The sequence below is a fragment of the Lotus japonicus genome, chromosome 5, assembly GCF_012489685.1.
Source record: "Lotus japonicus ecotype B-129 chromosome 5, LjGifu_v1.2".
Taxonomy (NCBI): domain Eukaryota; kingdom Viridiplantae; phylum Streptophyta; class Magnoliopsida; order Fabales; family Fabaceae; genus Lotus; species Lotus japonicus.
The window spans coordinates 55718055-55743212 of NC_080045.1; the positions used below are offsets into that span (position 1 = coordinate 55718055).

Consider the following 25158-nt stretch of genomic DNA (forward strand, 5'->3'; position numbering starts at 1 on the left):
GATAATGACTTAAGACTTGAAGTTGAATTTTGCTACCAATTCAATATTTGAGCAACATAACCTACAATGGACAAAGTAGATATCAGAGTAATAATTAGTAAGCAATACAAAGATGAACTTGATATATCATTTGAAAATTAAAAACAAACTTTATAGCAACGAAATTATCCTTCAAGTTAGATGACCAATAAGCTGCTTGACATTTATTTATACTGTCAACAATTAAAACAAAGACATATCAGATTTGGTATTTAAAAAAATATAAACCCAACAAAATTGTAGTAAAAAACAGCACATACATATCAAATATTTTCAAAGACTTCTTGATAGACAACGCTGCGGGTAGTGTTAGATGAATGCTATGTCATTGAACTTAAATTCATACATAAGTTTCAAGCAGATCTGAACATGACTTGTTCAGCAGTGCAGACGCCTCCTGATCAAATAACACAAAGGTAGCTGTGTCTTTTGAATCCATAACCCTTAGTTGAATTCTAAACTTGTGAGTTGGAGAAACAATGTGACGGTTACATGGCTTACAAAAATACATGCCATCGACAGGATACACTTTCTTGCTACACTTGCACGCAGGGTAATGCCAGACCATACCCTCTGCAATATACTTAACAGTACCAAGTACAACACAAAATGATTTCTATAAAAAAAAATGCATTAATAAATAACTGTAACATATGTTATTAGGACGGACATAAATAATATTGTGGAGTTATGAAGTAAACAATATACTTCAGCGAGATCTTTGAGTTGCTCGATGGTTTTCCCATCATTCTTTTTCAGAAAATCTTCTTCTAGGGATATTTTTTTTGCACAGTCTTAAAGCAGGCTAATGATGTGTGCTGCAGGATCATTTGACTCCAGAAACCTAGGGATTAGACATACATATGATTAATTGAAACAACTCTATTACAAAAAAATTGCAGATTATCTGGTTGGAAAGAATGCAAGTTTTTATCTTGCAAATTATTTTTCTTTTTAAGACAAAACATATCACATTAATTGATTCTAATTTATTTTAGAAATTAATTCCATAATTGTTTACATTAATACTTCCATTATAAATTTACAAAAGTCAATCATGGCCGGATTTACATCATTCTTAAAAGGTGGAGTCTATTTTTCCCTTAGATTTAGGATTTTTTAATTGTGCCATGATCAACTTTGTAAAAAACGTGGAGCATCATTACCAAAATTACTAATCTTCCAAATTCTGTTTCAAATTAAATAGTATTTAATGACAAAATTAATTTCTGACTCGTTGTGGGCTTTTGCTAATTGGAAATTCATTTATAGTGGGCCGTGTTTGACTCATAGCTAACTGAGGCTCACGGTTTACCATAATTAAAGTGTGTAGTTAATGTTGATTGTTTTAGGGTTAAAAGAATCAACAACATTAAGTTCGAAATTAAAAGTTTGACTTTTCATCAGCTAATTCAATTCTGACAATTTTAAAATATATTTCCAATTTATTTCAAAAATAGTAATTCACATGCAAATTGGAGATAAAACATAATTATATATTGTGATAACTTAAATATTAAAACAATTGTTAAAATAAATCAACAATATTTGTGATAACTATTTCAGAATATAATTTACCGAGCAAAGAGAGGGGCAGCTTCTTGAATCTGAGGATTAAAAAGAACCCTAGTAGCACCATAAACGTTTTGAATGCTAGTCTTACCTGTAAAAAAGTAATTAAAATTAAAAATAAAACACGTTTAAATAATTCAAATCTTAGTAACTTCTGAAAAATTATTAACACCTTTGAATGACTTGATCTTACAACACTGTACAACCACGACAGCATTGGTTGCATCAACCGATGAAAGATAACCAATGACCTCAGAAACATATGATTAATTGAAACAACTCTATTACAAAACAATTGTAGATTATCTTGTTGGAAAGAATGCAAGTTTTTATCTTGCAAATTATTTTTCTTTTTAAGACAAAACATATCACATTAATTGATTCTAATTTATTTTAGAAATTAATTCCATAATTGTTTACATTAATACTTCCATTATAAATTTACAAAAGTCAATCATGGCCAGATTTACATCATTCTTAAAAGGTGGAGTCTATTTTTCCCTTAGATTTAGGATTTTTTAATTGTGCCATGATCAACTTTGTAAAAAACGTGGAGCATCATTACCAAAATTACTAATCTTCCAAATTCTGTTTCAAATTAAATAGTATTTAATGACAAAATTAATTTCTGACTCGTTGTGGGCTTTTGCTAATTGGAAATTCATTTATAGTGGGCCGTGTTTGACTCATAGCTAACTGAGGCTCACTGTTTACCATAATTAAAATGTGTAGTTAATGTTGATTGTTTTAGGGTTAAAAGAATCAACAACATTAAGTTCGAAATTAAAAGTTTGACTTTTCATCAGCTAATTCAATTCTGACAATTTTAAAATATATTTCCAATTTATTTCAAAAATAGTAATTCACATGCAAATTGGAGATAAAACATAATTATATATTGTGATAACTTAAATATTAAAAAAATTGTTAAAATAAATCAACAATATTTGTGATAACTATTTCAGAATATAATTTACCGAGCACAGAGAGGGGCAGCTTCTTGAATCCGAGGATTAAAAAGAACCCTAGTAGCACCATAAACGTTTTGAATGCTAGTCTTACCTGTAAAAAAGTAATTAAAATTAAAAATAAAACACGTTTAAATAATTCAAATCTTAGTAACTTCTGAAAAATTAATTAACACCTTTGAATGACTTGATCTTACAACACTGTACAACCACGACAACATTGGTTGCATCAACCGATGAAAGATAACCAATGATGTAAGGCCCAAGTTTTTAAACTTATGCCAACTAAATAGAATCCTATTCACGATTAGGGTTGATGTATCGTGAAGGGAAACCTGAACTAGAGTTTACCAAATGAAATAAATTTATGAAGGAGAAAGTTCAGGAAAAGTCAAAGGATTGTATCGAAGTCGATTTAAGTTATTGACCGATCGTTAAACGCTTAAACCTAGGTCAGAAACCCTAGTATATAGCTAGTTTTCACTTATAGGCATGATGAAAGTTAATTCCAAAAATCTTCAGAGAAATGTTAGAACTTCTCTTTTTCCATATATCACAATCGTTTCAAGGCGAAACTCTAGGATCTATGAACGTCCGATTCCAATCATCGGAAGTTTGCCGAAACTGAAACCCTGGTATTTCAAAACCCTAGAATCACCCGACTATGAGGACTTTTTCTATTCGGAACATCAAATGAAGATTCTACACGCGTACACCCATTTCTCTTGATGATTTCAATCTTTCTTCAGAAGGAAGTTTTCTATTCCGACATCCGATGCAAAAAGTAACTTATCGGGTAAAATAGTTTTACACCGACTTCGCATTAGTTACCAAAAACACAAGGAGACCTCATTTTAGTTTTGGAATTCTTTCGCCAAAACATATCTTAGAATTCACGGAGAATGAAGCCAGAAAAATCAGATTCGCGAAACTTTCATTTTACCGCGTTTTGCCAACCTCTATATATAGCCAAGAATGAGAAAATATCACAAAATCTTACCCATTTCCACCAAGAGGGCCGCGAGTTTGCATAGGGGAGGAGGATAAGAGATTTTCTTCATTTCTTGCTTGATCGTTGATTCGACAGTTGCTACTTCAAGGTTTCGAGGTATAGTCGCTAATCCTTACCTCTGATCGCTTTTTCCATAGCTTTTCTATAGACGTTTCTGAGCTGATAGTTTTGAGGTTTTTGCAAAACTATCCTGAATATTTCATTTTTGATTCTAAACATCTTCCTTACGTGCCCAAGATCACTTCTGTCGGATTAGATTTTCCGTTATGCCGCCGAAATTCCGCCGGAATCAATTTTAGCCTCAAATACCCATTTTTGGAGTAAAGCTTCAACCTTTAGGTTGAAAACTATCGCCTTAGCTTAGTGCTAGTAGGATTAGTTGTCATAAACGTCGTTAGTGACGTCCCTGTCAAATTTTCTTTTTGGGATTTCAGTTTTGAAATTCTAAGTTAAAAATCATGACCAAAATACCCCTGCGACAGTTTTCGATCCGATAATTTTTCCGAGTTTAGAATACCCTTAGTTACGGCTATTGATAGCATAGGAACCAAGTTTGATCGAAGAAAAATCGAGCCCCACAATTACCAAAAGTGGCCGAGCCCTATAGGGGGAGGGAGGAAAATTCCTTTTTCGAAAACTTGTCCTTTCGCGCTAGGTTATCGTACCTCGGAGTATGTACTACTTCGTGTAACCTTAGTGAGTATTGATAGCTTAGTTTCCGATAGATTTTGATGGAATTATGTGGTTTACTCTAAAGGTTCTTTTGAAGAATTTCCTGAAGATCAAGGAGCTCATTGTGAAGGAACGTTTGAGGAGAACGCTGGAATAACTAGAGGTAAGGGCAACTTACCTTGCTAGTTAATGCTCTAGGTGTCGATGAATTCGACTTGATTTATTGTTTATGCACTTGTTTGTGTTTGACTGGTAAAATGTTTTCTGAGGCTTCGGCTGACAATGTAGATGATTCATCTACTGAATGCTTTTGAGATTGAATTTCATGCTAAGTGCTAAGTGCTAAGTGGGTAATTTAGGATGTGTGGTGCATGCTTTATATGCTAAGTGCTACGTGGTTATTGCATAATATGTGGATATATGACATGCTGGTTGACTGTACTGATTTAACTATGCTTTCACTCATATCTGGGATTCTGAGGAGTGAGAATAGCGGGCAGGTCATGCCGATTTTATTTTGAGTTTTGAGGAAGTTTGATAGGACGAACGAGGATTCGGGCCTTGTATGGTTTTAGTGGATCGAGACATTCTCTGGAGTCATTTGGGATTAGGAGATCCCGAGAACTTATAAGATTTGCGATAAGATAAAGTGGAAACTATTTGGTAAGGAAAACTCATAAGACATTAAACAACCTGTAAACCTTTTAATAATGATAATAATCTCGAAGGAAAGCTTAGGAGTCAAATCTTAGTTTTTGGAAAACGAGAAGTGTCGTCGGATCCAAGTGTCGAGATATTGAGAGGTTTTGAGTATGTTGATACTCTTGTGCTCTGGGAGCAGTTGTGTTGTTGGGCTATCTGAGAGATAAGCCGGGAAACGGGTAGTTTCCGAGCATGTTGATGCTCTTTGCTCGTTGAGCAGTGTTGACCATCGGATAGAGATGAGTCAGATGATTTGGAGATCATCATGAGATACAGTTTATGCCTTCGGGTACAGGTTATGCCTTCGGGTACAGTTTATGCCTTCGGGTACAGTTTATGCCTTCGGGTAATTCGGACATCGACGGGGGATATGATCGACCGTGAGGTTAGGATCGACCTGTTGATTGTCGGGCATAGCGGAGGGAAAAGTCGACCCGCAGGGTTAGGACTGATCTGGCTATGTCAAGGTTGTAAGTGACACCCGAGGGTTATGGTCGACACAATGCCAGTGTTAGGACCGACTCGATCGTGCCCAGCCTACTTCTTCCGGAATCGTCGACATTGACGTTGCATTGACATATCATGCACTCTAATTATATTCGTTGGGGATTTGGATGAGTTGATGTTGATGAACATCGTTATGTGTTTATAGGAGTTGATGTTGATAAACATCGTTATGTGTTTTGATGAGTAGATGTTGATAAATATCGTTATGTGCTTTGATGATTGAATTGTACTAGAGATTTGATAACATGCTATGTTTAAACCTTAGGGTAGACAATGCAGAACTTATATGTATATATACAACATATATATATATATATATATATATATATATATATATATATACCCCTTATACTTTACCTGATGTCTTGTATTCTCCATACTGTATTCCGTAAGTTGACCCTTGCACGTGCTACCTGTGTTTGGGGGGCTATGTATGCCCTTTTTGTCAGATGTCGTCGGTGGATTCTTTCGTGATTCTTCGTCGTTCGGGGAAGACCCGGAGCGAAATGACTACTACTGAGCCTTCGACGTGGACCCGGACTTCATGCATGACCAGATGAGAGTCGATGATGGGAGTATGGGGGATGGGTGTTTAGAGTCTACTAAGGTTGGGTGTTAGTGTCATAGCTCTGACTTATTCTTATTTTTGAGGGCTTGTGTTGCTGACACTTGACCTATCATTTTGGGATTGTACATCTTGCCTACGGGCGTTACATTTTTCTACTTTCCGTCACTGGAGGTTACTCGTGACGAGGTCGCTACTTACAGCGGGGGATGTTATATATATTGTATATTAGTTCTGTTGCCTTTCGCATTTGGGTTTTATTTAATTCAGTCTCGTCTTAGTTATTATCAAAAAAAAAATATATTTATTTACGTCTTTCCGCATTAAGTTTATTTTGGTTACTAAAGTGACGCCACCGAAATCGGGGTGTTACAAATGACCTCAGAAACATATTTCCAGAAAAAAGCACATTCAACACGAACCCTACTCACAAAAATAGTTTTATCATTGAATTTTCATAATGGTAAAATTAGGATCGATCATTTTAATAAACAAAGAACATGAGGTGTACCCATCTTGATCAAGTTCTATAGTTATCCTCTTCTGTTTAGTACCATCCTTTTCGAACTCTTGTTCTCCACTTGCGCCCGTTAGAATTCCAATTACATCTGGTGAAAAAAGTAAACAAAAAAATGCTAAGACAAATTAATTACTATTTTTGAAAAGATCAAGAGGATGCAGAAGAGTAAATACCTATAAGGAATGATGTATCAAGGTCCTTATACATAATGTCAGCAAGTGGAACGAAAGAGTACGACGTTATGTTGATAGCCTTGTTAGGTAGTAGTCGTACAGAAGTCTGAATATCAAAGTTGATCTTGAATGGATGCTCGGTCGGGCGAAAATCACGTCCGCTCTCGCCCACACCAAAGTAGGAAATCTGGTATACTTTTCCCTCAGTTAGGGAAGACTGAAATCGATATATCAAAGTCTTCCTAACAGTAGCATGAATCTTGCAGCCTTGACATTTTAAAAATAAACAAACTAAGCAATTTACGAATGCATAAGAAAAATTACATTAAAAAGGTTTAAATAAAAAAAAAATAAAGTATACCTTGTCATCCATAAGTATCATGTCCATTGAAAAGGGTAGTTTTGAGCCATATAGGCTCGGACTAAGCCATAGATGACTTACTTTGGCAACAATTGTCCAGGTTTCTTTGGAGGCATCGACCTTTGCTAGATCCTCGATTCTTGAAGCCATCAAAAAGGAGGTTAAGTTGAAATATGCAAGGAATGATGGAAAATGCTGGGAATGATGGAGGAGAAATGTGCCATGAGGGGTATATATAGTGTGAAATTAGGGTTCACACTCTGATTTTATTCCCTACGGTATTTTAGTAATAAACGGTGCGGTCAAATTATTCCTCATTTATTTCTGATTCTATTCACATGAAATCACCGTGTTATTTTCTTACAAAATCGAGACTTTTTTTGAAAATAATTGTCATCATATATTTTGTTGTAGGCACGGGCCAATCAATCAATTTTCCGTAAAAAATTAAAAAGATTCTTTAATTGTCCATAAAATTAAAAAAGTCAAATGCATTGATAATGCACACATGGAATTGTGGGATTATGAATGAAAAAACATGGATTTCAAATAACAACGCACAGGTGAAAATTAATGCATTTATTGTTTGAAAAAAGTCATGCAGAAATAGCGTGTAGTTATGTTTGGACCAAATCAAGCATTTATGATTGAAAAAAGTCTTGCAAAACAACGTTCAAGCCTGGAGGTAAAAAGTCAAGCTATTTAAAATTCAAATATATGATTGGCAAAAGAATAGTAACGCTTTGATTGGATCTGAATGTTTTTGGTGTATCAAACTGTTTTTTTGTGTATCGTCATTTAATAGGTGTTAATTTAATAGGTGACAAATTAGAGAGAAATTGATGTTAACAATTAATATGCGAAAGTTTCTCTAACGGTGACACTTGTCAGCCAGAGAGATGAGTTTGAGGAGAGTCATTCTTAGAGTGTCATGTGTTATAATTTAGTGGATAAAGATTTTCTTTTATAAAGTATATAGATTTAGAGTTTCAAGAAAGTATTAAATGATGTTTTTCCAAGAAATGTCATTCTAGGAATAACAAATTAGAAAAGATAAAATGCATTCTAAATGGTGAATTGGGAAAATAAATAATATTTTCATAAAAAATAACAAAATTAATTGCACTATTTAGTATAATATATGTATTTCTTCTTTCTCTGTAATGTTATATATAGGAACGAAAGTAGTATAATTTTATTTTAATGTTATATTTTGCATTGAAGAGATGTTTCTAAGTGTTAAGAATATGAATAATGTATAAATTATTAGAGTTTAATTTATTACAATTTATTAAAATTTCTAATGTGGTTTTTAATTTTATGTTTCAAAATTAAGAAAAATTAAAACTACTTTTTAGTTTCACAAATTTAATTTTAGTTTCTCGTGATTCTTAATTTTAAAAAGTTATTGTCAACTTCAAAATTGTTACTACTATACATAAGGCATCTTCTATCAACATTACATCCACTTAATGTAGTATAGTATAGTGTACGTAGTGCTGAAATTTCGCAACCATTTGAGTCAATAGTTATGCTGATGGAGGATGTTGGGTGGTTGTGGATGCGCGAGGATGGTGATGACAATGGTAGATGTACTAAATGGTTGAGCTGGTGACAATGAAAACGATTGTGGAGATACTCAAAGGTGGTTGCGATAGAGTGTGATAGTGGCAGCAACAACGATGCATATGGTTGTTGGAGGGTATGAGTGGCAATGGCGGCGGAGACTGATGGTGACAACAACGGTGATACATTGAAATTAAAAATCATAGATACAAAACATTGTAGGCTGAAATTATTTTGAAATCAAATAAAAATTCATTTCAATTCTATTTTTGTGAAAAACCTTTATTTTCAATTTACATTTGAAAATAATAAGTTCGCCCCCGTATGAGTAGGGGAGGTCGAATGATCGATTCATGACGGGTACAATTTATCTTTACCATGTAAAAAAAAAAAGAATAAGTTCATTACGACCCGGATCTAGCTCTTAGATAGTAACAAATATTTTTATAGTCATTATCTGTAATTTTTCCCCAAGATTTATAGTGATTAACAAATAATCTCTGACCATGAACAACTCGAAATTACCGGGTAGCTAGGTGTTGAACGTTGAACTCATAACATGGTGAAAGCTAAATGTGATCAACATCGCGTGAAATGTGCATGCTTATGAACGATATAGAACAATGAACGAACCATGAACACAACTAGTGAAAGAACAAGATAACTCATCATCTTTTGTTATTACCATCAATCATGTCTCAACCTAAGCTTACTAGAGCTTCCAGTATCAGAGACCGAGTGGAGGGTACCCTCTCCGCTCACCGTAACGAACTCGTTTCTCTTCTCTCCAGGTTTTCCTTTTACTCCTTCTTTATCAACCTCATTCATTTACCTCAACATTTGGATTTTTGAAAATTTCTTTGTTGCATGTCACATTTTCTTGTTTGTTTATGTGTATGTGTTTGGGTCTTTTAGGTGAGAAGTGCTAATTTACTATCAATCATCGTTTTCAGCATATTGATTTTTAAGTTTTAATTGTTGGTGTTGCGTTTTAACTTTGAAGGTATGTAGATCAAGGGAAAGGGATTTTACAGCCCCATAATTTGATTGATGAGATGGAAAATATCCATGTTGAAGGTCAAGCAACTGAGGATCTAAAAAATGGCCCCTTTGGTGAAATCATGAAGTCCGCACAGGTAAATAACCAGGGACCTATGTGTTACATAAATCAATGCATTTACAAGTTCAAGTGTCTAATTTTGGGTTTTAATTTCATTTTGAAGGTCGAGTGATTTTTTATGCTTTAACGAAAAGGTTCTGATGAAAATCAGCATCTTGATGTCCATAACATTCAGTTTGAATTAGTAGCATGTTTGCTTCTGCAGTAGGAAGTATCATAATCACTTATGGGAAGAGGTTACAAAGTGTATTTTCAGGAGTTACCGTGTTTTGTGCTATGTGTTCACTGCCGATCCAAACACACTATAAATATAGTAAATAGAAGTGTGCTTGCAAATGGTTTATCCACCAAAAAACGATCGGCATACCCAACTCTAGAGCCTAGAGACAACAAAATAGCCTCTTCACCTTAAGGAACTCTGAGTTTCAATTATATTAACTACATTGAAAGTAAGTTGGAATTGCATTCACCTAACTGAAGATTCTTAGCTCAACAATGATGATTTTTCAAGTCAAATCTCATGCTTCTTTCATAGTTTTCCTTTGGAATGTGTCCCTTTTTCAATCTACCAGGGAAATTCTCACTAAAAAATGTCTTGAGTGAAATTGATGACAAACATTAACATTGACATGAAACCTTAATCTTTTCAAACTTAAGAAAAACTCATCTTGCTTGCCCTATTTTTCACTGAAGGTTGTGTTGTTTACAATAAGATTTGAAACTTGAGTATTTGGACCAGTCACTTCCCATCTCAAGATTTAACTAGTGTGCTTAAATGTGTAGCATTATTTTTCATTTTGACAGGAAGCCATCATTTTGCCTCCTTTTGTGGCTATAGCTGTTCGTCCACGGCCTGGTGTTTGGGAATATGTCCGTGTTAATGTCTTTGATCTCAGTGTGGAGCAATTAAGCGTGTCTGAATACCTCCGATTCAAAGAAGAACTTGTGGAGTAGGAAACCTTTGCTCAGCTTTTGCATTAGTAATAAACTCCATGACAATTTTTGTTTTATTTTACACTACAGGGTTAATGATCCTTTTTTATTAGAGCTTGATTTTGAGCCATTCAATGCCTCGTTTCCTCGCCCAACCCGCTCATCATCCATTGGCAATGGTGTTCAGTTTCTCAATCGCCACCTTTCTTCAATTATGTTTCGTAAAAAAGATTCATTGGAGCCATTGCTTGATTTCCTCCGAGCTCACAAATATAAAGGCCATGTAAGTTTGTTGTGATATGCACCTTTTAGTTGTACTACAGTTTTGTATTTAATATTGTGCTAGATGGCAGCAGTTGCCTGCATTTTTCTTTTTTAGTTTTCAGAACTATAGTCTGTTTTTTAGTGCTGAATCTTACATTTCTATTTGGTGTATGTGCGCGCGCGTGTATGTGTGTATTTATGTGAGGAATCTAGAGATAATGAATATTCCCTTCATGATTATGGTTCAGGGATTAATGATAAATGATCGTATACAAAGCATTTCCAAACTTCAGTCAGCTTTGGCTAAGGCTGAGGAGTATCTTTCTGACCTTGCAAGTGATACACTCTATTCTGAGTTTGAATATGTGTAAGCTTATCTTTTGATTAGCAGTTCATATGTGAAGCCTTGCAGAATGGTTGACGATGTGAGAATTTGTGTATTTTGTTGTAGTGACATGTTTTACTTTGTGATGCTTGTCTATGTGTAGATTACAAGGAATGGGTTTCGAGAGAGGTTGGGGTGATACAGCTGAACATGTATTGGAGATGATGCATCTGCTCTTGGAGCTTCTTCAGGCTCCTGATCCTTCTACACTTGAGACTTTTCTTGGAAGAGTGCCAATGGTGTTTAATGTTGTTATATTATCTCCTCATGGATACTTTGGGCAAGCTAATGTCCTTGGTTTGCCTGACACTGGTGGGCAGGTACTCTTATTTACCATATATGTTATGCCACAAGAACATTGGAGCTGGAAATGTGAATTTTGTTCAATATTAGCGCTCTTTCCGAGTTCTCTTTCTTTTATGTGGCATTTCTGGCCCTTTGTCAAAAGGCTTTGTCTGCAGGTTGTTTATATACTGGATCAAGTGCGTGCCCTGGAGAATGAGATGCTCCTTAGGATCAAAAAGCAAGGACTTGATTTAACTCCTAGAATTCTAATTGTAAGTGTAACTTTTTCGATCATTCTTCATATTTGACTGTTTTCCTGTAGTTAATTTTCTTTTTTATTTCAAACCAAATTTAATTTCTTTTATGTTATGAAGGTTACCAGGTTAATACCTGATGCAAAAGGGACAACATGCAACCAGCGGCTAGAAAGAGTCAGTGGTACTGAACACTCTCATATTTTGCGAGTCCCTTTCAGATCAGACAAAGGCATTCTCCGTGAATGGATCTCAAGGTTTGATGTATGGCCTTATCTGGAGACTTTTACTCAGGTAAATGTCAGTCTTTAGGTGGAACAATTCCCCTCATTATGAACTTTTATTTATGAGTCAATGATTTCTTACTTTCAGCATGTAAAGATTTTTAATGATGACAGTTTGCATTATGTTCTAACGTCGACAATTTCATGTATCAACAAGGATGTTGTCAAGGAAATTGTTGCTGAGTTACATGGTTATCCTGATTTCATTATTGGGAACTATAGTGATGGGAATCTAGTTGCTTGTTTATTAGCGGCTAAAATGGGAGTTACGCGGGTAATGTTCTTTCTTCTTTTTCCTCTTACTTTACCGTGGAAATGCAGATCTCATGTTATCTTCTACTGAGAATGCAACTTACTAGATTTAAATGTTCCTACTTATAGTGCACAATTGCACATGCACTGGAGAAAACAAAATATCCAGATTCAGGTACATATTGGAAGAAGTTCGAAGATAAATATCATTTTTCATGTCAGTTCACTGCGGACCTAATTGCAATGAATGGTGCCGATTTTATCATCACCAGTACATACCAAGAGATTGCAGGAACGTAAGTTTCTTTTCGTGATATACAGGGTAATTCATGGTATGTGATAGTTCCACTTTGTGAGTCTGGCTTATACCTTTTTATTTTGCTCATTGTTATTATCCATTAGATGATTCCATCATTTCATTTTGTTTAAAAGCCCAAGATTATTTTGGAGATAAAATGAATATCTAGGTGATTCCATGTTGTTCCATCTAGGTGATTTGCTAGTTCTTACTTGTGGTACTCTCCTCCATACCCATGGGGCATTACATCTGCAAATATGCTATGACTGATTGACTGTCCCGAGAAACTTATCGATCCGTCTGGTCATTGGTATAACATAGTTGTTTTGATATTTAATGATTAATGTAGGTGATACTAATTATTGCAGTTACCTATTCCTTTCTAGTTTCTATAGCATTGGACCATCTCATAAAGGAATATGAGCTAGTCATCGTTTTTCATTAGTATATTCTTTTTAATCTTTCACTTGACAATCCCTATTGCTAGCTTAAATTTCAGTCTATTTTCCTATAACTTCTTTTATTATATTTTGGTTTTTGGTTGTGCTTATGCAAGTCATGTGATTTTCTTAACTTGAATTATCTCTCTTTCAGGAAGAATACTGTTGGCCAGTATGAGAGCCACACTGCTTTTACTCTTCCTGGGCTCTATAGGGTTGTCCATGGCATTGATGTTTTTGATTCTAAGTTCAATATTGTCTCTCCTGGAGCAGATATGAGCATATATTTCCCATACTCAGAAAAGCAGAATAGACTTACATCTCTACATGGTTCAATTGAAAAACTACTGTATGATCCTGAGCAGACTGATGAATACATGTAAGTCAATTGAACAAGTTCAAAATTCGGGTTGTATGCTTTGTGAAGTAATAGGTCCAATGATCAATTTGATGATTATAGATTACCATCCTTTGTCTAGAGAATCAACATGAATGAAGTTTGGTTTAATTGTCTATGAATGTGATGCATCGTGCAAGAACTTATACAGCTATTAGTTCTCGTTACTTCACATTCATTCATGGGACTATGCTATGCTGTAAACTATGATCAGTTGTAAATAATCATTGTATGATGAAACACTTCATATTTTCATATATGAATATGATGTAAGGTAAATAGCTCATAGCATTTAGTTTTGAGTTTTGAGTTAATGTGTTGATATTTTTTCCTATGGTGGCAGTGGTACGCTGAAAGATCAGTCGAAGCCCATAATTTTCTCCATGGCAAGGCTAGACCGAGTCAAAAACATATCTGGGTTGGTAGAAAGCTATGGTAAGAGCAGCAAACTGAGAAAACTGGTCAACCTTGTTGTAGTAGCTGGTTATATTGATGTAAGCAAGTCCAAGGACAGAGAAGAAATTGCAGAAATTAACAAGATGCATGATCTTATAAAAACTTATAATTTAAATGGCGATTTTCGATGGATTGCTGCTCAAACAAATAGAGCGCGTAACGGTGAGTTGTATCGCTACATAGCAGACACAAAAGGTGCTTTCATTCAGGTACTACTCTTTCTTTACTGCTAGAATTTTGAAATTGACCCCTCGGACATCATTTTTAAATGTTATTCTGTTATTGCAGCCTGCCTTCTATGAAGCTTTTGGGCTTACAGTTGTGGAGGCCATGACTTGCGGCCTTCCCACATTCGCTACTTGCCATGGCGGTCCAGCTGAGATTATCGAGCATGGAAAATCAGGATTCCATATTGATCCTTATCGCCCTGATCAAGCTTCTGAGCTGGTGGTCGAATTCTTCGAACGATGCAAGGAGGACTCGAGCCATTGGAATGAAATATCTGATGGTGGTCTTAAAAGAATTTATGAACGGTATGTGATTTTGGCAAAGATTTGTAGTTTTTACTTTTTATAGTGAGACTTGTGCTAAACAAACAATTAATTCAGGTTCACATGGAAGATCTACTCTGAAAGGCTTATGACCTTGGCAGGAGTTTATAGTTTCTGGAAGCACGTCTCCAAATTAGAGAGACGAGAAACTCATCGATATATTGAGATGTTCTACATCCTTAAGTTCCGTGATTTGGTGAGTGATATAACATTTATTCACATGTTAGTTTCAGGAAATGATAGGGATTCTATATTGCAGGGTAATTTATGAGTTTACCATCTTAATGTCATGTGCCTAATATCAAGTATAGAAAACAAAGTTATTACTAAGACTTGACATTGATTTCAATTCTGTGCTCTACAACTTCCTTGCAGGCCAAGTCTGTCCCACTAGCAAAGGATGATGCAAATTAACAGACTGGTAATGTAATAGTGGTGTTATCAGCAACTGTTTATTTTGCAAAGGTGTGACTACTGACTAAGAATAATATTAGTCTTCCAAGTTTTAGCTGTAAAATCTTATTCTGATCTAGCCTATGTTTCAGATAATTGTATCCTTCTAAGATTATTAAAACTGGGTCATAGGTAGATAATATGGTTAAATAGGTGAAAGTTTATGCATTATACACTTTTAACTGTGTGGAATTGTCTATGGTACGTTGTGTGTTTGCAAAAACCTGACAAAACGTACATTATTTTCAATCCACCCTTTCACTTCCATTAGCTTTTTTGTACTGGAATAATGCAAATGGACTTTAAGCATGAAACCAACGGGAAATCAAACACTATAGTGGCAGTATGAATAGTCATTCGCTGAATGTGAACGAACATTCAAGCAAGGAAGCAAGGTCATTTTCAGTTTTTCACATTTTGTTTTCTGTCTGCTGAATGGGCATTGACATTCGGGAATCTTACATGTGAGTAAAGCGATTGACCGACTTACATCAACTGTTGTAGGATAAGGGGTCAGTCTCACAACTACCGGTCATGATGATACATTTGATAAGAACAAAAAAAAAAGTAGCCATTTGATTTTTAAAAGTTAATGATCATTCACATATTTGTATCTCTATCATCTCATTTTTACTCGTTTTATCTTCCTATCCCTTTATTTCTATATATTATCACCTATCATATCTTTCATTTCCTTCTCATTTCTCCATTTATCTATTTCTCTCTCATTTCACCCTTATGAATAAACAGTATTCATTTTTAAGATATTAATTCTCCCAAAAATCTGGGGAATATTTGCTCCATTCCGAAAAAAGGGTTGCATTCCTACATCTGACATTTGTGTCACTATCTTAAGCTAGTTCTTTAGGTACTTCACATGTCTCTCAAAAACGTCTCTCTCCATCACCCTCACTTTCAACGGTCAAATACCCCCCAAAATTAATTAGTTGCTCTTTCTTTCCTCTTGTTCAACCTCACCTCAGCAAAGCTTAAAGTAGCTAAAATGCACCAATAATAGCACACATAGTTAAAGTAACTACCAAATATAGAACATGAATTCCAAGGTAACTTAATTTCTTCTTGACCATCTTGATTCGCTGGTGTAACCATCGATCATTTCCAAGTTTCTAGGAAAAGGTTGCACCATTAAACTTTTTTTAATTCAACCATACCTTAATTAATCCATTTGCCTAGCCCATGTTGAAAATTGTTAAATAGTACTCCCAAAATGAAACCTTAAATTCTTAGATTTCCATCAATAGTCATAAACATTACTTTCCCAAATCATACACAGTTAAAGCCAATAAGTTAAACTAGGTAGGTACAATTAAAACATCATCAGAGAATCAGATACACCAAACAAGTTGGAGATGATGCTGCATTCTAGTAGTAATAGACTTCTAGAGTTGACCAAATGAGTGTGCAAGATAAGCCAGTGCTCCCACAAGGGGTGCATTGGTGTAAGTAGCAGGCTCTGATTGCTCATAATCTGACCGTTCATCTGGGAACCTATCATTCTGATCAGGCCCACCAACAACCGCACCCACTAGAACATTCGGGTTAGGGGATTGTGAATCCATCACACTGAACCCTGCTGAGCATTGGATCTTCCCTGGGTGCATAGCAACGGACGGCAGAGATGAGCCCCTGTGGTGGATCCTCTGTGGGAACCTTGGACCATACCCCACCATGTAGGACATCTTCAAAGGGTTATCTCCTAGCAAATAATCCACCTGAAAAAAAAAAGGATATTCAAAAATTATAGTTTTATTTTGGGTTAAATATGTTTTTATAATAAAGTTGAATTATATTTAGTCCCTCCAAAAAAATTATATATTTTAGTCTCATTATTAATGAATGAAATAGGTGAAGCTAATCTATGCAAATTGTAGTGCATTTAATCGACACTGTTAGAGATAAATAGACATAATATCCTACATGATATTTTTTTATTATTATTTGTTATATTTTGTAATATGCCTCAGAATATTCCTTAGCATATTCTGTACTTTTCTAATATAAATAATATTGTCTGCCTCACACACAATTTGTGGTGAGAGTATCCAATCTTACATGATATCAGGTTTAGGTTGAAACCCTAGCCTCCAACCCTCCCTGTGCCGCCACCGTTTTCCTCCCTTTCTTTTTCCGTTTGCTTCATCTCGTGCTTAATTACTGCACTGCAGACAACATTGCCACTTTTATTTGGCTTCCTGGGATCCACGCTACATCAGTTTTATTGGCTCCTTTTGCAAAAGATAGCTTTCTTTTAATTTTATACATTTATTATTTCTGGCCAATTTTCCCCTTTGACCAGCGTTGAAGTTTTTTGGTCTGGTTTGCTTGTTACTCACAATTTTGTCGTTTTCTTTCTAATTGGCAATGACAATGGGAGATAATATTATTCCTCCATCCCTCTCTTTTAACACTTTGATGCATATGATTACAGTGAAACTCAAACCAGATAATTTTCTTCTGTGGCGTAAACAGGTTACTGCTCTTCTCCAAAATCAGAACTTGTATGATATTGTTGATCCTACCGTCGATCCTCCGTCATAATTTATTCAACAGACTCTTGCACAAATTGATACTCAACCGTTACGTAATGGTGCTCCTTCTCCAAATCCTCTTTATGCTCAATGGCAGGCTCGAGATCGTAATGTCAACAGTCTGCTTCTTTCCTCCCTCACTGAGGAGGCCTTATCTGAGACTCTAAGCGCACCCACTGCTCGTGATGTTTGGCTTGCTCTTCACTCTGCTTATGCCTCCCGCAGCAAGGCCCGTGAACTACGTCTCCGTGATGAACTCCAACTCATGAGCCGTGGTTCTCTCTCAGTTTCTGAGTACGGACGAAAATTTCGCACTATCTGTGATCAACTGGCTGCTATTGGTGCACATGTGCCTAATGATGACAAAGTTCACTGGTTTCTTCGTGGTCTTGGCCCCTTATATGCAAATTTTTCCACGGGTCAGCTTGATCAGGTACCTCTACCTCTCTTTACTGACATTCTTTGTAAGGTTGAGAGCCATGCTATTTTTCAGGCTTCTCTTGAGGATTCAGTGACCCCTCAGCCTGCTGCCTTCCATGCGAGCAATCAGACTCGCTCTTATGGAAATGAGTCTTCCAATAGTGGTAACCGTGGAAATTCTGGTGGAGGTTCTCGTGTTGGAAATCATGGCTACTCTAATGGTGGTTTTCGTCGGCTTCGCAACAATGGCGACTCTGGTCGCCGTGGTTCTTATACTCCTCGCTGTCAAATTTGTCATGAGCAGGGTCATTATGCTGATAAGTGTCCGGTTTGTTGGGATCGTTCTTCTGAGTCTGCAAATTTGACACAATCATTTGTTGCGAGTTGTTCGTTGGCCAACTCAAACCGTTCTGACTGGTATATGGATACAGGTGCCACCTCTCATATGACTCCCTCTCTATCTCAGCTGACGGACTCTCATGACTACTCTGGTAATGATCGTGTTCTTGTGGGTAATGGTGCTGGCTTACATATTTCTCATATTGGTTCTCGTTCTGCTTCACATTTTGTTCCTTTATCTAATGTTTTGGTTGTGCCTCAGTTAACTAAAAATCTTGTCTCTGTTAGCAAATTGACGCGTGACCATAATGCAAAAGCTATTTTTCTGGATGATTCTTTTGTACTTCAGAACCGAAAGACAGGGGCCGTTCTGGGAAGGGGCCGATGTGAACAAGGACTTTATGTGTTGAATCAAGGACCGCAGGCGTTGCTTACTACCAGTTCTCCATTACCCCGTGCCTCCTTTGAATTGTGGCACTCACGGTTAGGCCATGTTAATTTTGACATAATTAAACAATTGCATAAACATGGTTGTTTAGATGTTTCCTCTATTTTGCCTAAGCCCATTTGCTGCACTTCTTGTCAGATGGCTAAAAGTAAACGTTTAGTCTTCTATGATAATCATAAACGAGCTTCTGCCGTTTTAGACCTTATACATTGTGATTTGTGGGGACCGTCTCCCGTTGATTCCGTTGATGGTTTTTCTTACTTTGTTATTTTTGTGGATGACTTCTCCCGGTTTACTTGGTTTTATCCATTGAAGCGCAAGTCTGATTTTTATGATGTGCTTGTTCGATTCAAAGCATTTGTGGAAAATCAATTCTCTCGGTCACTCAAAGTTTTTCAAAGTGACAATGGCACTGAGTTCACAAATAACAAAGTACAGGCTCTATTTTCTTCCTCTGGTGTGCTTCATCGTTTTTCATGCCCTTATACTCAGACACAGAATGGTCGGGTTGAACGGAAACACAGACATGTTCTTGAGCTTGGTCTTGCTATGTTGTATCACTCACATGTACCTACTAGCTATTGGGTTGATGCATTCAGTTCTGCGGTATACATTATTAATCGTGTCCCTTCTAAGGTGCTCTCTAATCAGATTCCATATCAGCTCCTGTTCCAGGTTGCGCCTGAGTATGCTAATTTTCATCCTTTTGGATGTCGGGTGTTTCCGTGCTTGCGTCCCTACATGAAAAATAAATTTAGTCCTCGGAGTACTCCTTGCATATTTATGGGATACAGCAGTCACCACAAGGGATTCAAATGTCTCGATCCGGCTACTTCTCGCACTTATGTGTCACGTCATGCTCAATTTGATGAATTTTGCTTCCCTTTTGCAGGTTCTAACTCTTCTACCAATGACTTGGTGGTTTCTACATTTTCTGAACCAGTTGCCCGATCTTCTCCATCTTCACAACCTCCTTTTCCCGTTGTTCTAGAGAGTTCATCACCGACTGCTTCTTTGTCATGTCCTTATTGTGATGACCCAGATGTGCAGCCGGTTCCTCACGATGATGCCCCACCTTCACCGGTTCCTCACAATGACGCACCACCTTCGCCAGATCCTACTTCCCCAACACCGTCGGCCACCCCTACTGTTGTGGCTCAGGCTCTGCCTGCTTCACCGCCAGCTACTTCTCCTGTTGTGGCTCAGGTTCCTCTAGCTCCTATTGCTAATCGTCCGCGGACTCGATCTCAGAATGGTATTGTTCGGCCGAATCCGCGTTATGCCTTGGTTCATGCTCAGCCTACTGGTCTTCTCACTGCTTTGCATACTGTTACTAAGCCTAAGGGTTTCAAATATGCTATGAAGCATCCTCAATGGTTGGCAGCCATGGAGGATGAACTTTCTGCTCTTCATAAGAATTGCACTTGGACTTTGGTTCCTCGTCCTTCCACTACCAATGTTGTTGGAAGTAAATGGGTTTTTCGCACTAAATTTCATAGTGACGGCACTATTAAGCGCTTAAAAGCGCGTTTGGTTGCTCAGGGTTTCACGCAGATTCCAGGGTTTGATTACTCTCTTACGTTCAGTCCTGTTGTCAAAGCTACTACTGTACGCCTGATTTTATCTCTTGTCGTGCTTAATGGTTGGCAGCTTCATCAGTTGGATGTCAAAAATGCTTTCCTTCATGGTCATCTCACTGAAACTGTTTATATGGAGCAGCCTCCTGGATTTGTTGATCCTCGTTTCCCCACTCATGTGTGTCGGTTGAACAAGGCCCTCTATGGCCTCAAACAGGCGCCTCGTGCTTGGTTTCAGCGCTTAAGCTCTTTTCTGCTGCGTAATGGTTTTTCGTGTAGTCGGGCTGATCCTTCCTTGTTCTTTTTCTACAAAGGACATACTACGCTTTATCTTCTTGTGTATGTGGATGACATCATTCTCACTGGTAGTGATCCCTCTCTTTTGACTCAGTTTATTGCTCGCCTTAACGCTGAGTTCGCCATTAAATATCTGGGTAAGCTTGGCTACTTCCTTGGTCTTGAGATCACTTATACTCCTGATGGTTTGTTCTTGGGGCAAGCCAAATATGCACATGATTTGCTTTCTCGTGCTATGATGCTTGAGGCCAGTCATGTTTCGACGCCCTTGGCTGCTGGTTCCCATCTTGTCAGTTCTGGTGAGGCTTACTCAGATCCTACGCATTATCGCTCTTTGGTTGGGGCCTTGCAATACTTGACTATTACTCGTCCTGACTTGTCATATGCTGTTAACATAGTTAGTCAGTTCCTTCAGGCTCCGACTGTGGCTCATTTTCAGGCTGTCAAACGCATTCTTCGTTATGTCTGTGGCACGCAACATTTTGGTCTTACGTTTCGTCGTACCTCTTCCCCCGCTGTTCTTGGTTATAGTGATATTGATTGGGCTCGCTGCACGGACACTCGCCGCTCTACTTATGGCTACGCTATTTTTCTTGGTGATAATCTATTGTCTTGGAGTGCCAAGAAACAACCCACTGTTGCTCGCTCTAGTTGTGAATTTGAGTACCGAGCTATGGCTAATACTGCTTCCGAGCTCGTTTGGTTGCTTAATCTTCTCCATGAGCTTCGTGTTCAGTTATCGGCGACTCCTCTTCTACTCAGTGACAACCAAAGTGCCGTTTTTATGGCTCAGAATCCTGTTGCTCATAAGCATGCCAAACACATTGACTTGGATTGTCACTTCGTTCGTGAGCTGGTTGCTTCTGGCCGTTTAGATGTTCGTCATGTGCCTACTTCTCTCCAGCTTGCTGATATTTTCACTAAGGCATTGCCTCGTTCGTTGTTTGAGCTTTTTCGATCCAAGCTTCGAGTTGGTCTTAATCCAACGCTAAGCTTGAGGGGGGGTGTTAGAGATAAATAGACATAATATCCTACATGATATTCTTTTATTATTATTTGTTATATTTTGTAATATGCCTCAGAATATTCCTTAGCATATTCTGTACTTTTCTAATATAAATAATATTGTCTGCCTCACACACAATTTGTGGTGAGAGTATCCAATCTTACAGACACAAATGTATTTGTGGCAGTTAAAAATTGTAATTAAAGTATAAAACTGCCGCAAAATGAACATTAGTTAACTAATACCATCACATATTTAACCTTTTTATTTTTCATTGTTAGTTAAAAAAAAAAACTTTTATTTTTCATTGTTTTTACCTGTTTCTTGGCTATTGTCCTGAGCTTCTTTGGGGTTACTGTGATGCCACCACAGTTCACAACAGTGTGGGATGAGGTCAAGTATTTGGCATATGTTAACAGTAGGAACGTGGTGGATGTAACATACTGCATGTTGCTATCACTCATCTTGAACAAAAGACCCCCTGCAGTGTTTTTTCAAGAGCATAAAGCCGTTGCAGATTGGACCACAGTGAGAGAGTGTGATCAAAACAGTGAAAGAAAATGGACCTCACCTGGGGTGTATTGGGCAGAAGAAGCTCCTGGAATCAGAGAGCAAACGAAATTATCTGCATGACCCTTGTAATCATGGAGGGACTGTACCTTCTGAACAAGAAATTCCTGAGATCAAAAGCACAAAAAAGTTTGAGATTCAAACCAATTTTGTAAATTACTAGTTTAATGGAGAACTATAGTTTTAAAATTGTGGTCCACAATCGCAATTGGAGCCGCAACATAACAGTTTCTCTAGTCCCTACATTGGCATCGCGGCTGCAATTGCAACTGGATCGTATCGCAATTGTTCAATGCACCGCAACCGCAACAGCAATTTAATTAAAACCCTCTAGAGAAAAGAATACATTTGAGATTTAGATTTTGGACCTTGGAAAGAAGTATCCTTGCTCCAACATGCTTGTTGTCCCACCCAAAAGTGTTGTCAAACTCAGCAGCACCAAGAATTTGGCCATTAACTTGAATGTAATTTAGGTACATTGGATTCTTGGTAGCTTTGTGCAGCCAAGCAGCACCCCACAATAGCTCATCCTTTGAAATCATCAATACAACATCAAGGAAATTTTTTTTTTCAGCATGTGCTTCCCACTAACTGAACAAAATCAATTGGGCACATGGAAAAAAAAATGAAACTTTACCTCATATCCAGAGTAAGAGCAATAAAAGGGGCACACAATGGGCTTCAAGGCATTGCTGTAGGATCCCCTGTGTTTATCAGCAAACTGGAACACCTGCATTCAGAAAACAAACACAATCTTAGATTTTGCATAACTTGAAGAAAGAAAGAAACTTGAATCCAAGCCTTACCCTGATAGCCCTCCTGATCAAAGTGTTGGAGTATGAAGGATCACATCTTCTGAAGACAATGGAAGCAGATGCAAGAGCTGCAGCAGTTTCTGCTGCAACTTCTGAACCAGGTGCATTTGCATCTACCTTGAAGACACTTCTTGGAGTGTCCATGTCTTCTGGTCTCTCCCAGCAAGCATGATCCTTCTTTGCATCTCCTACCTACAAACCAAACCAAAATCAAACTCCAAGTTCCAATCATTTCTCCCTAATATTCACACTCATACAAAATCCAAGGACTTAATAAGAGAGAAAACTGAACCTGAACATAAATGGTGTCTGGATGTACAGTAGCTTTGAGAAGATAATCAGTAGACCAGCGAATGGCTTCTCTTGCAGTCTGCAACTCACCTTTCATCAACCCACCAAACTCAATAACACTCCATGAAAGCATGGTGGTGGTAAAAGCCATGGGAAAACCAAACTTGACATTGTCCCCTGCATCATAGTACCCTCCAACCAAGTCAACCTGCATTGCATTTCAACACAGAAATAAGCAACCAAACACAAAAAAAAAAAAAACATGGTTAACAGAGAGGTCTAATCGATTATTACATGCATGGCAGAGCCATCAGAGAGGCCAGAGTCCCTTCTCCAAGACATTCTCTGATTTGGAGGGAGCTTCCCTGACCTCTGGCCTTCAAAGTAGAGAATAGATTTGGTGAGAGCATCTCTGTAGTTGTGAGTGGCAAAGTGAGGGTGGCGATGGTTGTGATGGAGTGGGAAGGCATCCACACCAGTGTGAAGCAGAACAGAAGAGAGAAGAGAAAACAGGGGAAACAGAGTTGTGAAGGAGAAAACAAGAGTCATTTTGAAGTGAAAATGCAGCCAACCAAGAACCAAACTGGTTCTACCTCTACCTGCAAGCCAAAACGTGGTCTCTTTACTTGTTGAAGAAACTGTGGTATTTATAAAGCAAAAGCTGCCACTGTAACGTCTTGCTTAGATACCATACAACAGTAATTAACGTCCATGTCCTACACTCCTAGGACAGGGTTATGGCTTTCACGCTTTTCCATCTCCTCAATAACTTCTAACTAGAAAGGGTTTGGACTTTGGAAGTTATCTAGTTCTCCACTTCCCCGTGCAAAGGTAAAACCATCTTTGGTTGATTCACACCTATTTTTGTTTCACCTTTTCCTTTATCTTTTCTTATTTTTCAATTATTCCTAAATCTTAACCCTTTGGGAAAACAGCTTAACTAAGCGCTGTGGTCACATGTCTTATTTATAAGATATTTTAAAAAAATTATTAAAATAAATTGACACACAAGTCATTGTGCTATCAAATAAGTTCTTCCAAACTGTCGGGAGTTTGTTAAATGATCCTAAAATTTTTGGATTAAATCACCTAAGTCTCCTAGGTGGATCAATAATATTTAAAATAAGTGAGTTATAATAAATAATTTGTGGCAGTTAAAAATCGCCGTAAATATAAAAAAAATTACAACATAAACTAACTTCACCTAATTTAATAATGCAGGTAACTAAAAGCTATGGATTTTTTTGGAGTAACCAAATTCAATTCACTATTGTTTTATATGGACTAAAAACACATTTAATCCAATTAAAAAAATTAATAAAAAAACTTGTGAGAAGTGTAATTGTAAGTGTAACCTTATTTTTTAAGAAGACAAAAAGGGAAAAAATGCCATAAGTTTTTTTTTATCAACCATTGATCCTTGGACTTTGATGACTCTCAACTTTTGTTAATTGAGGTTATCATTCAAGGATTAAAAAATATTGCATTTGTTTTTTCACTTTTATGCAAAGGAAATTATTTCGATTCCTGATGGGTACAATTTATATTTCTGATGTACAAAAAAAAATTATTTATTTCATATGATTTAACGATTTTATTATTTTACCATAATTTTTCCTAAAAAAACTAAATTACAAGAATTAAACAAAATCTAATTAAAAGTTAACTATGAATATTGCATTCATTATTATACACGTTTTTATTGCTTATTGATTTTATTCATTAAAAACTTTTAGCATTATTTTGGTTTATCATAAAACATGAGGAAAAAATAAAATTTATAGTGGGACTCTCATAAATTATTTTTATCTCAATTT

The 25158-nt window shown here is 36.8% G+C and overlaps 2 protein-coding genes across 2 annotated transcripts; one reads left to right on the forward strand and one right to left on the reverse strand.

Moving 5' to 3' along the window:
• The first annotated feature begins 9325 nt into the window (after positions 1 to 9325).
• Positions 9326 to 15247, forward strand: LOC130718314 (sucrose synthase 2-like). Its single transcript, XM_057568887.1, has 15 exons — positions 9326 to 9448; positions 9661 to 9793; positions 10582 to 10727; positions 10801 to 10993; positions 11223 to 11341; positions 11463 to 11679; positions 11821 to 11916; positions 12019 to 12192; positions 12340 to 12456; positions 12564 to 12730; positions 13327 to 13551; positions 13913 to 14234; positions 14314 to 14558; positions 14634 to 14772; positions 14952 to 15247. The coding sequence occupies exons 1-15, from the start codon at positions 9351 to 9353 to the stop codon at positions 14988 to 14990; spliced, it is 2430 nt and encodes an 809-aa protein (XP_057424870.1). The 5' UTR covers positions 9326 to 9350; the 3' UTR covers positions 14991 to 15247.
• A 1040-nt stretch (positions 15248 to 16287) lies between these two features.
• Positions 16288 to 23985, reverse strand: LOC130718465 (endoglucanase 17-like). The gene is made up of 8 exons (XM_057569059.1): positions 23636 to 23985; positions 23343 to 23549; positions 23042 to 23242; positions 22873 to 22965; positions 22604 to 22765; positions 22237 to 22342; positions 21983 to 22146; positions 16288 to 16762 (listed from the first exon to the last, which is right to left on the reverse strand). Exons 1-8 carry the CDS (start codon positions 23888 to 23890, stop codon positions 16430 to 16432), a joined length of 1521 nt encoding a protein of 506 aa, XP_057425042.1. The 5' UTR covers positions 23891 to 23985; the 3' UTR covers positions 16288 to 16429.
• Between the last annotated feature and the right edge of the window lie 1173 nt (positions 23986 to 25158).